This window comes from Micropterus salmoides, unplaced genomic scaffold, assembly GCF_014851395.1.
Source record: "Micropterus salmoides isolate LMB-PRFRI ecotype aquatic unplaced genomic scaffold, ASM1485139v1 Ms_hic_scaffold_14, whole genome shotgun sequence".
NCBI classification, from domain to species: domain Eukaryota; kingdom Metazoa; phylum Chordata; class Actinopteri; order Centrarchiformes; family Centrarchidae; genus Micropterus; species Micropterus salmoides.
In genome coordinates, this window is record NW_024040485.1 from 32,022,714 (window position 1) to 32,035,535 (window position 12,822).

Sequence of the window (12,822 nt, forward strand, 5' to 3'; positions counted from 1 at the left end):
AGTATGTATCATTGTGTGGAATAAAATGAGCTTGTCAAAATCTATGGAATTGTAATGCTGTAAAGGTTGATTTGGGTTTTATTTTTGTACAGCTAGTCACAGCTACGTCGTAAGTCTAGTTCTCATACTAGGATGTTGGACAACAGCTTGAGATAACCAATACTGTCCCCCTGACACTGTTGGTATGTTCTTTATTTGGTCTATTAGTTCATTATGTTTATAGATTCTAATAATTAGAATGTAATTACATGTTTTTGCGACAGAATAACCGAACATGTTGCACACTTTGATAGTGTAGAAAATGTTTTGAAATATGATGTACTATTTTAACAGAGACTTTCCTGAAGAGCTAAACCACTCAGGTGATGACTTGGATGATCAGGAAACGGCACCAGCACCACCACAAGCTTCCTCAGACTGGTTACTAGAAAAAGTCTCCTCTCAGAGAGGTGGGAGAAAGAGAGACCCTGTCTGGGAAACCATGGTGGCACAACAAAATGTGAACACTCAGATCTGCCAACAATGTGGCAGCGTGCAGCTGCTGTCCGTTGTCGTGACTGCCGACCACAACCATTCTTTTGTGCTGATTGTGATGTCAGTATACACCGAAACCATGTGTTCCACAACAGGGATGAACAATAGCTGGATTCTTTCAGCCATTGCCCCAACAACCTGTGTCGGAGAGGGCTCTCCCACTGTGGTAAGCTCTATTTCTTTGAGTGTCTTATTTAGGGCTGCACAATTATTGCAATCGTAATTGCAATATGATCCAACGCAACTGCCTAATGGTAAAATCTTCAAATATCATTGTGACATTTGACTTTTATATTCACGTCATCCTCCTTGACTGTGCAACTTCTGGTTGGTGGGTGTGCGTAGTGGTGAAGGGGACAAAATTCTGATTGGTGAACTTCAGTCGGTCAGTGGGTGTTAGTCTTGTACACTGTGCTTACTTATCAGGGGTGGCACAAATTAAAGAGACATTGGAATATTGAACTGATCAGATCATACACATTCAAAAATTGAATTGGAAATGGTAATCGCTTTATCTGTCAGAAAAAGTGCAATTATATATTGTGCAGCACTAGTCCCATTCTCAGTTTATTTAAATAACTTTACAGTATAATAGGCTTCACAGGAATGTTTTGAGTACTTTCTCTGAAACACTTAATGACCTTTATCTTTAAAGCTTTTCAAATCATGATAAAAAGAAAAAAGAAAATGATGCAGAATACTTCCCAGTAGTACATAGGATGATGCATGTCTTTAATCCCTGCATATGATGTGTCTTTCAGTGTGTATTGTGCCGTTGGAGATTCCCAAAAAAATATGTAGTTGTTCTCCGGGATCGTTGAGTGTCAACACAGGAAAGTTGTTGCTGTGGTTACAATGAATGGTAAGAATAAAATGAACTTAAGGGAACATTCCAGATCAAGTGGCTTTAGCTCCATATCACATTCTGGGCAAAGTGCCCATAGGGACCTGGGTTGGACTTTAGACCTGATTCCACCCCATAGGGCTCTCCCACTCGCTTCCTGCCACTTTTCATTGTCCTATTTGAATAGAAAAAAAAAAGGCAGTGCTGTTGGCTTTGTAAATGTGTCCTGATCTATTCTATTCAAACGTCCCTAGTGGTCTGCGCTGGGCAGGATTTTCAGTCCTGCCCCCCCGTTCCCACAATATTCTGTCCCGTTCCGCAATAATGTGTTTTAGTCCGCTCCCGCCCGCATCTATACCCTTATGTGCATCTCCCGCCTGTGAAAGACCCAGGATAGGCAGGAGGGATGTTCAGTTTTGCGTTCTGTCTCACAAAAGAGGCACTTGACAAATGAGAAAGACTGCCAGATGTCTGATTTTAAGTTTTATTAGTTCTGAATGTACTACATAGGTGATAGTAATGTAAGCTACTTTTCCTGATTTTCCAGGACGATATGATCTCAGTATGCCTGAGATGAAATGTGGGACTTAGTCCGTAATGACTACTGGCCCGCTACCCTTCACTTTTCCACGGTGTACGCTACAGATGTTTTTTGTTCTTATGAAGAATTGAAGATGGCAGCACCAGGACTGTCCTGCCAAGCATTCTTAAGAATGCTTGATCAACGAACTGTCCGCTTTGGCCGTGTGAGTATGAGTGGGGGAATCACTAACACTAGTACTAGTATTGATGTGTATCGCAGAACGACTATGGTGACATTATCAACACACTGATTATTATAATTGGAGCATGTTGATGAAATCAAAACAGTGATTCAGCTGGACTCGATACATTAATAGAACATCATCTAAGATTCAAAGTCTTTGTGTAAAAACTACCACTCAGTAAAGAATCTAAATTCATACACTAAATGTACAAAAGTATTGGAGCAATTTATCAACTCAATCACTCAAAACATTAGACCTGTGTATAAGATCAAGTAGTGATGTCACATCCTAGTCATGCAGTTTGCATTCAGAAAAAAAACAAATAGGTCCATAAAGACATTGGTTAAGTTTGGTGTGGGAGTCGAGTTTGCTGTGGTTTTTTGGGGGGGACTTGGTCGTGATTTTGTCCGTGACATACAAAGAGCCAAAAGACTTCCAAAGATCCACTGGGCTGAGCGACTGCTGTGGAGGCTCGATGCAGAGGATTTGGTGTCACCTTTGACCTTATTAACTTTAGTTAACTTAACTGTGAATTATGTTGACATGTTTTACTGTTCTGAAACAGACTGGGAAGATCACAGCAGACAGCTTCAAAAAAGCTTTTTAGAGTGGGAGGCTGTTAGATTTGAAGTGGATAAGATCTGCAGGGAGGAGCATTTTATCTGTCCTGCATGCACCCCAGACATGCTTGCTGTTTCTGTGGACTGAAATCGCAAGCACTACCGCTTTAAGAACGCAGCAATTACAAAATGTGTGTAATTTGCAGTGTTGTTAAAGTAACCTTTGCTGTGTCATATTGAAGGTCAATGTGTACCTTTCTTTCAATTAGATCTGAAGAACAAGCCTTATTTGATGGCATCTTCATTGCAAAAGATGATGAAGTAGAAAGATTTGTGGATTACATTCATTCCAACACCAACCATGTAAACTTGTTGTATAATATTTCTAAAAACACGACCAATAACATTTTACAGTTGACATTGTTTGGGTGAGTCCTGACTATTTATATCAACCTTTTTCCATGTTGTAGGTCTCTGGAAGAGGTGTCTGTGGAGGGGAGTGGTCAGCTGCCAGGGAAACTTCTCAGAGATCCTCTAGTAAAATTGATGAGGAGGGACTTGAGCTTGCGGTCTGTCGACATGGAGTTTTTCTCGGCGCTCTCAACATGTTCAGGGGAGAAATATATGCTTATCCCCTCTACCTGCAGAACAAGCTGGCAAATAAGTCAATAAGCTTTTTTGCCATGGATGTAACCTGCAAGTACTGGCCCTACCTCCACAAAGTGACAAAAAGCTGCCCGGAGCTCCAGCACCTTCTGAGCATGAAACCATTCCTCTCAGTGTTTCATGCCAAAGCCCATGATTTTAAATGCGAGGTAAGAAAACATTACCATGTCATTAACCGTCCCTAAACACCTGCAAAGGTATGTTGGCAGCTTTTAAGTATTTTCTTCAATAGGTTAAATGGAGTGGAGCTTACCAGCAAGGGGCCGGATTGACACTTGGGGAGGAGGTTGAGCAGTGTAACGCCTTCCTCTCTAGGATTGCTGTGACCACAAAGCACATGTCCAAAGCAGGTAAGGTAACCACACACTGCACTACTTAGATTGAATGTGTTACAAGAAAATTGTAGCCAGTGAGGGACATGTGGTACAACACAGATTAGTGTATTTTCTTTTCTTTTTTACAGGACGTACAGACATGCTTACACTGATGGCCATGCGCTGGAATCAGCAAAAGTTTAATAACTTGGCTGCTTCACTTGCCTGCCGATATCAGAAGGTAGAGATGAGTATTGTTATTTTTTATATTGTAAATACCTTCTATTGTATATTTTTGTAGGTATAACATTTTTATTTCATTTCCTTTTTTTGTTATTTGAAGGCCGCAAAACGCCTGGAAAGCCAACTTCAGGATCTGGAAAGCATGAAAATCCAGCTGGCAGTGACACAGGTTGAAGTTGAGGGCTGGGTCACTGATATTAAGGAGTGGGCAGAAGGTGATAGTTATACTATTATTTCAATGTCTCAGTTCTGCAGAATAATGGGAGACATGCTTCTGCAAGTAATTACTGTTTTAAAATGAAATCATACATACACTGTTTTCTTGGTCATTTACTTGTGCAGTTAAAATGCCAAATTTTAGTATGTAGTGCATGCACACTGGAAATCATGTCAAAACAAAGTGCCCTGAAAGTACCTGAATGGTGCACAGTCCAAAAGTTGGAACATTGGACATTTCGGTGACATTCAACACTTTATTTTAAGGTGTCCTTTTAAGATTGTAATTATACATTTAAATACGGAGTAATATAATTAACTACATGTACTTACTATAGGATTAGGGTAGGATTAGGATTTGGTTGAGGGTTAGTTACATGTAATTATGCATAATTTATTGTTATTACTATTTAAGTTCATGTAACATATGTAACAAGGACACCGTAAAATAAAGTGTTTCCGACATTTCTTGCAGTTAGCGGATCCCATCTTGGCTACGTTGTCATTTTCTTTGGTACCCTGTTACATACTTCCTATACATGCTAATAAATATGAAATGAATATTGAGACTCACCTGTCCTTCCTCCAGGAGCTTTTTTTTATAAAGAAAAAAAAAGCAGCAAAGAGGTTAAGGTAATCCTTATGACTTCCCTGTGGCGTTCTGTGTTACACTGAGACTTAGCTCGTTTCAGTTACTGCCATGAAAATGTAAGTGAAATGTTTACACTTCTTTTCTTCTCAGCAACAACGTCCCAAAAGAATGCCGATCTTGACGCGGTGACCGTAGAATGGAGGTGCTGGTGGCCAGCATTAAAAGAAGGTCCCAGCGCCTTTACAAAGACACCGATGGCAGCAAAGGTCGGAAAGAAAGAATCGTCTTTGACATCATTCTCTCTGACGAGACAGTTTGGCCATGGCAACTTTCACATGGTGGTATGTACACAAATCTGTTGACAATTTTGTTTGATTCACATAGTAGCACAAAACCAATTATGCCTTATCCCAGATTATCTCAAATATTATTTGAAAATAATCATACTTACAATTTACTTATTTTCCACAACTGTATCCCAGACGCTGTAGATTTGAAAATCAAGAGGAAGGCGTTTGATGTTGTGATGGCAATAAGGAGACTTGAGGAGGAGAAGAAGATTGTTCTTTCTGAGATGGCAAAGCATTGGAAATCTCTCTCCACTCGTGCAGACACACTCAAGGAGATGTCATCCCAGCTTTCCAGTGAGGCATTGCAAAGTACGTATTTAAGTAATGTGTTGTAATACTATACTCTACATTGTCATTTTTTTTCTGATAATTTTTTGTTTTACTCCCATAAGGTGAGCTGTGGGCTCTAAATGAAGAAGGGATCGAGGGTTTCCTCAGCTTAACTTTGAGAAAGAAGCAAGAAGTCACCAGAATGATGAAGCATGCAAGAGACTGCTATGCTCAAGTTTTTGATCATATTCAGTGAAATCGACACTATAATCGCCCTATTTCTGATACCGTGGGGGGCAGAAATGTTCAGTAGCACCTCAATGCAGTACATGAGATCCACGGGGAGGAGTCGGATCAAGATCCAAGGGGTGGAGATGGGTAGGATTAGGGTTGGGTTTAGGGATCGGGGGCGGAGTTGGGTAGGTTTAGGTGTATGTAAGGTGGGAGGAGTTGGATCTGGATCCGACTCCTCCCCATGGATTTCATGTTCCGCAGTGAGAACCATCTCGAAATGTTGCTGTGGGGGGCCACCACGGTCAAATCAACAAAGAGGAAACACTGTAAGTCAGATATGCTTGAATAATAGTAATTATCATATCTACATGTTACTTTACAACAATAATAATGAATGTAGTTATACAAACTGAAATTAATTTAAGAAACTGTTTTTCGAATAGTCGTCTTCTGTTTATGGTAGAACAAAACTATGTGCAGAAAAGTTTACAGGAAGGTGTAAATATGTGTATTTTACTAATAAAAAACATAATTCCACTGATGTCATCTGCTGTGGCAAATCTGAGTTTTCTGACAGTTTTACATGGACACACAACCCCATTTTTTTCTTGCATCAACTCACCTGCTACAGATGGTCTCTGAAAGCATCCTTGACAGGACTTATTCAGCTGCTTCTCATGTGCAGTGAAGGTACATAGAGGTTCAACAAATGCAAAAACTGGCCCAAAACTTGAAAATGTGACTTAATTATAGACACTATAGTGGTTATTATATACACACAAAAATTTTTCTGAATTTGGATGTTTAATTGGGAAGTTGAATTACTTCAAGACTTGCTTTAATAACTACATTTCCTGACCTAAGCACTTTGATTTGCCTTATATACTATATAAAAAAAAAACTACAGTTGAGTGTTTAAAAATACAGCCTAATGGCTTGTTTGATTAATTTGGATTTGTTGTACTATTGTGAAAAACCAAAAATAAAACTATAAAAAGAGAAGCATTTTTTATTTTGAGACTAAAGGGGAAAAAACATGAGAGCATATTTATGGGTGGGACTTTGATTTAAAATCACACTGCATTATTAGTAGTTTTAAAATTTTCAATTTATGGGTTAGGGTTAGTGTACATACAGTATACAACATGTGTTTTGGCATTTTTGGCACACTTCTTCCTCGGCTTACAGCATATCTCATTCAACCATTTCACAAGTTGATGAAAGGCTCTTGACATGGGTCAGAAGGTATTAGAAGTCATAAATGATGAACCAATCCATCAGCTCTGCTCCTACAGGCACCTTGGGGTGTATATGGACAATACCTTTGGCTGGAAGGCCCGTGTTGAAAGTGGGTGTTATCATTTAGAGCAAACACTCACAGTGAATCAGAGGGTTTAATGTTATACAAGGCTGCATTACAGAGCATTTTAATATGACTGTCATGAAGGTTGTGGAGAAGAATAGAAACCAGTCTCTCCAGGCAAGCATAAAGAATGTGGTCTGATCCATCTTTATTCTCCATACATTTTACATTTACATTTTACATTTAGTCATTTAGCAGACACTTTTATCCAAAGCGACTTACATCTGAGGTCTAAACCAAACAAGTTATCGTGAGGAGGCAATAACAACACAAGAAGTGCTCAAACATTGCTCAGAGTAGCATAAACTAGGCAAGTGAGGATTTAAAGGATTTTTATTTTTATTTTATTTTTTTATGTTAAGTGCTTTCGGAAGAGATGAGTTTTCAGTTGTCTTTTGAATGCTGTCAGGGATTCTGCATTCCGGATGAGGGTGGGCAGATCATTCCACCAGCATGGAACTGTGAATGAGAACGTTCTAGAGAGTGATTTTGTGGCTCTTTGTGATGGTACCACAAGCCGTCGCTCATTGATCGATCGTAGGCTTCTGGTGGGGGTGTAGACTCGTAGGAGCGAGTGAAAGTAGGAGGGAGCTGAGCCAGTGGTCGATCTGTAAGCAAGTGTCAAGGCCTTGAACTTGATGCGAGCAGAGAGTGGCAGCCAGTGCAGAGAGATGAACAGAGGAGTGACGTGGGCCCTTTTGGGCTCGTTGAAGACAAGACGAGCTGCAGCATTCCAGATCATTTGTAGATGTTTAGTTGCACAAGATGGAAGTACAGCCAGAAGAGCATTGCAGAGAGCATTGACCTCTGAACCTTGAACCCAGTCCATCTCGGTTTGTAATTTAGCAACAGAAGGTGCTAAACACATAAGACCAGCATTTATATATAAAGCTCTGGGCCTCTGCTGTCATGTAGATATGGTCACCAAAGTTTACCCACTGTATAAGCACTGTCAAATATGGAAATAAGCTATCTCACCTATTTAACGATTCATTTTTTGAAATCTGATAACACCAGTGTGTTCCCCATCCCAAAAAAACACAGGGTGTATCCAAAATTTTACACTTTTAACTTCTAATTGTGAGAAATATACCAATATACTTTAAAACTACAACTCCCATAAGAGACGCGCCACACAAAGCGAGTGCTTATGTGTAGTTATTCCGGGGGGGGGTGGGGGGACATGTTCGTGTAACTATGTAACTATGGCCGTGAATGGGCTTCATTCCATTGCAGATTGCCGCCGGCCGACGAGCACACAATACATGAGACAAATACATTAAACTGTATTTTATTATTATTGTTATCTTTATTGTTTAAATCCTCAAATACAACGTTAGACAAAAACATCAATATTACGAATACTGTGTATTTTTTTATTTTTTATTCAAGAAATGTTTTACAATAGTGCAAAAACACATTTCTTAGAAATCTAGAACATTTCCAAAAAAGCATATATTAAATAAATTAAGTCAATTTTGCACAAATATATATTTTTATCTTCTTATCCGCCGAGCGGCACATACTACGTCACTTCCGGAGTCTTCGGTCGGTAATCGGTATTACCAAAGTCCTTTCTCTGGTATTGCGGCTGGTACAAAGCTGAGCAACTTGTTGTTGCTGGTGACAACCAATGACAACCGATTCTGTGAATGAACGCCCGCATTGCATTGTGGAGTCTTTGCGTCTAGCTCGGATCATATGTTCTGTATTACAGCATACTGTATTATTTCACCGTAAATAAGACCGAAATATTAAAATAAATAAATACCATAACATCTAAATGAATATTGACAGTTTTAAAAATATAAACAAGAAACCCAGATTGGCCCATATAGACTGAAATAACAAAAGTAAAAAAATATAGTCTTCTGCTTTTACCCATCCGGGGTAGACTTGAACACACACATTTAGTGCATCAAGGTCAATGGAAGGCCACAGTGCAGCAGCCAGGGTTTCATGTGCCTTGCCTTTAGAAAACTTCCTGAATTAGAAAGCATGCTTTCAAATTTTTAGAGGCTTCTGGACCCTCTTGACCTCTGGTCCTGGTAAGCCTGTTCATTTATCCACCCCTGCCTACCTCAGCTACCCTTTCTACAGAAAATGTATGGTTTAGCTGGTGGAATCAACGGTTCCTTAATGATGTCAATTAATATGAATGAAAACATGTCCCACCTTCCTACATACTTTGTGCATCACATTACAATATATCATTTGATGCATTGAAGACTTCAGATGATTGGCTAAACCACAAGGTGAATGGAAAGACAAACAGAAATAAAGGTATACATCGATTTATTTGAACACAGCTTTTAACAAAAATCAATAATTAAAAAATAAATGAAAAAACAGCATGACAGCATGTTAGGGTGGAAACCATTGAAAGTGTGTAACGCGGCTCCTCCTCATCTAAAGTAGTCACATCCGCAAGCAGGATGGCTGGGCCCGTAACGGCAAACTTGACATCTCATAGCAGGTATTTAACTCATTGAATTACAGACCAATGTGTGACATTACACATGGTTGGCACCTGGTGAGAACTGGCAGGCCGGCTCCCATGTCTCCTCCCAGATTTTTCCACTGTAAGTATCAGTAAAAAAATAACATTAGAACCATTTTAACAATAGTTTCACAGCATAAATATTTTCAAAAAATATTGTACGGTCTTGTATTTCATTGTTTTTATAAAACCTATACATATATAGTGCTTGATGAAATGTAACAGATAAACATCAGCCACTCTCATAGATAAAGTCAGAGAAAGTCAATAGCTGACATCAGTCAACAAGGATGAGCTTGGCCGATACTGATGTTCTGCCAATATATTGGTGAAGGTCTACTTCCTACATAGACATCACACCGGGGGAATTATGCATAGTACTGAAAAGAGCAAGTGGCTAAATCCTGTAGACAATATTTGACACTGCATTTATTCCACCCTATACCAATTGGTATATTGGTATATACCCTATGGGTCTACAATTACAATATTGTGCAACATTTGAAGCAATTTGTGTTGATTTAATCTTGATTACAGCTCATGAAAAAAATTTAAAAAATAAAAAATCAATCAACTCACTACATTATAATAAAGAGGAATACAGAAATGTCGACCTTTCAAAAATAAATGAACAAATCTGACTTATCAAAAATTGTTAATGCATACACTCTATACTTGGTGTGGCTGCTTTTGCACAAATTCCTGCATCGGTGTGGTGTGGTGTGGAGGCCATCAGTGTATGGCATTGCTGAGGTGTTATAAAAGCCCATGTTGCTTTGATAGTGACCTTGAAGTTGTCTCTAATGTTGGGTTTGGTTTCTATCTTTGTCCTCTCTATGGGGTTCAGGTGAGACGAGTTAAGCACAGCAATACCATGCTAAGCAACCCAGTTACTAGCAGTTTTCGCACTGTGGCAGGGGCAGAGTCCTGCTGGAAAAGGATATCAGCATGTGCGTAAAGCTCGTCAGCAGATGGAACCATGCTCTAAAATCTCCAGGTAGAAGGCTGCATTGACGCTGGACCTAAAACCTAGTGGACATGACAATTCTCTCAACGCTGCTTTTTGGTTGCAAAACTTTGAGACCCACCTGTACATTTAAAGTTGTGTGCTACAATATAAATTTCAACCTTTATCCACTACCTATGAGATGGTAAAAAGTGGAAAAAGAGTACATGTATGAAGGCAATATAAACCAATATAAAGCAGTACTTACCATGCAGAGCAAGGTAACCATTTCACCCTTACTTCCTCTTGCCCCTACAGAAAGACAAAAACATATAATCAGGTTTTGAATTTCATAATTTTTGGGGCAAGGCCACTTGGCCTTCAGTTGAACTTAAATGGACTCAAATTACCAATGCTTAAATGGTCAGTATTTTGTGATATGTGAAATGCCAGATGAGCCACAGACAATGGAGAGATGATCAGACAGCCTAATGAAAAATATATTTCTTACCTCATTTATCCTTCGTCCTGTTATGGAGTCATATTTGAAAACTTTTTGCCTACTACATTTCCGGCAACCTTAAAATGACAATAATAATAATAATAATAATATTAATTAACCATAAATGTAAAAAAAACCTGGAAATTAAACTTAAAGTTAAACTTAAAGTTTCATAAAACCTGGGGAACAACTTTAAGCATTGTCCTTGAACTTTGAAAACGTCTGAAGAATACATATATAAAGGGCCATTCACACCAAAAACTATAACTATATAAAAAAATATTGTTCTCGTTAATATGATAAACTATAACGAGATTGAGAACAATATTGTTGGGGATCGCTTTTAAAGCGATTTTGAGAACAATAAAAAGAAGAGCTAACAACCAATAGGAACCCATCACATCTTAGCCATCACATTTATTAACACAAGGTGAGACTTTGCTTATAGCTGGTCAGTCTGTCTGGACGCTTTTATCGTTATAGTTCCTGGAATGAACTGCTCTTTAGCCATTAGATTCAGTGATTTCATAGCCGAAATTTAGCCTAATTATCCTACTGCCTGGCCTAAAGGTTATTGAAGCAGATTGTGAACAGTGATAGGGGGGGATAAGCTACCTGGGCTGCCCACTGATGTGTGCGTGAGTGTGTGTGTATTCATCTCTCCTCAAGTGTGTATTGCTCATTGCTTTACTCCTAGAGTGTGCGTGTTCAGTACTGAAAGGTATGCGTGCGAGGACAAACTCCTTTGTGTATCAGACTGGCCACTGAAAATTACTCACATTAACTACGCTAATTGACTGCACTTAAATTCACCTAAAGATTTCTGTATTTCATGAATAATGATTACAAAAAGGAGAAATTCATACATAGTGTGCTAAGACCACAGTTAACTTACACTTTCTTTTTTGGGGGGGGGGGTTGTTCCTTCACAGGGAGAGAGACAGGGTGTAAATATAAAATATAAAATGTCTCCTTTTCCTGGGCCTGAGGGTGTGGATCGGGCAGGGCCTGAGGGTGTGGATCGGGCAGGGCCTGAGGGTGTGGATCGGGCTGGGCCTGAGGGTGTGGATCGGGCAGGGCCTGAGGGTGTGGATCGGGCTGGGCCTGAGGGTGTGGATCGGGCAATGTCGTCGTGGAGTTCCCTACAATATTGCATGAGTATGTTAATTTTCAATATTTCACCATCATAAAAAAAACAGGCATGACTTAAATTACACAAATCCTACCTTCTTTGATCAATACAAAATTGTAGGCCTTTCTCATGGTGGCCACAATTTTTAGGTTGTCCTCAGTGGGTAGCAGATGGGTCACCACATCAGACACCCACTTTCCAGAGGCCTTATCTTTCTTTGCGAAAATAGAATTGGGACATAGCCTAATGCACTTAGTTTTTTCACCGGTAATAAATAAATGCAGACAGCAAACATTAGTTATTCCCACTGCATTACTTTCCACCCAATTGGAAAACAAATTTGCATTAAATACATTAGTGCTACTGTTTCTAATATCGGGCTACACAACTTACATGACCAACCTTAACAGCTTTTCCCCTTAGAAACAACATTACATGATGTTTTATTAACAAAGTTCGGGAGGAGCACGTTCAGATAATTAAACCCAATTAGACACGAGTGGAGCAAACTCTGCTAATCAATCCAATCAACGAGTTAAGAGGTGTATATATAACAACAAGCTTACCTCTGTCCGTTGACAGTTTGACAGCATCCCTCCACCACCCCATCTCCTCACTTCTAGCCCTAAATACTTTTATAACAATGGGGGAAGTACTCTGGGTTCAGGCAAAAATCCTGAGCTGGAGACCCCCCCCGGACCGCACGCCAAATACTCATAATCTTTACTCTGTTAAATTGATGTAAGTGTGAACTCGTGAAATATGTACTCTATACCAGTGGTTCTCAAA

The 12,822-nt window shown here is 39.4% G+C and overlaps 1 protein-coding gene and 2 long non-coding RNA genes across 4 annotated transcripts; 2 read left to right on the forward strand and 1 right to left on the reverse strand.

Moving 5' to 3' along the window:
• The first annotated feature begins 2,916 nt into the window (after positions 1-2,916).
• Positions 2,917-4,441, forward strand: LOC119903023. 2 transcript variants are annotated; one of them, XM_038719415.1, is made up of 5 exons: positions 2,917-3,068; positions 3,176-3,520; positions 3,604-3,721; positions 3,835-3,926; positions 4,029-4,441. In XM_038719415.1, exons 1-5 carry the CDS (start codon positions 2,952-2,954, stop codon positions 4,227-4,229), a joined length of 873 nt encoding a protein of 290 aa, XP_038575343.1. In that variant the 5' UTR covers positions 2,917-2,951; the 3' UTR covers positions 4,230-4,441. The 2 variants fall into 2 exon arrangements, with proteins under 2 accessions (XP_038575343.1, XP_038575344.1); XM_038719416.1 differs by having other exon boundaries at positions 4,059-4,441.
• A 504-nt stretch (positions 4,442-4,945) lies between these two features.
• Positions 4,946-5,757, forward strand: LOC119903040. The gene is made up of 3 exons (XR_005444403.1): positions 4,946-5,077; positions 5,219-5,395; positions 5,479-5,757. It is a non-coding gene; the product is annotated as an uncharacterized LOC119903040 (long non-coding RNA).
• Positions 5,758-8,494: 2,737 nt separating this feature from the next.
• On the reverse strand, positions 8,495-12,289 carry LOC119902717. The gene is made up of 4 exons (XR_005444357.1): positions 12,128-12,289; positions 10,911-12,043; positions 10,668-10,711; positions 8,495-9,533 (listed from the first exon to the last, which is right to left on the reverse strand). It is a non-coding gene; the product is annotated as an uncharacterized LOC119902717 (long non-coding RNA).
• Between the last annotated feature and the right edge of the window lie 533 nt (positions 12,290-12,822).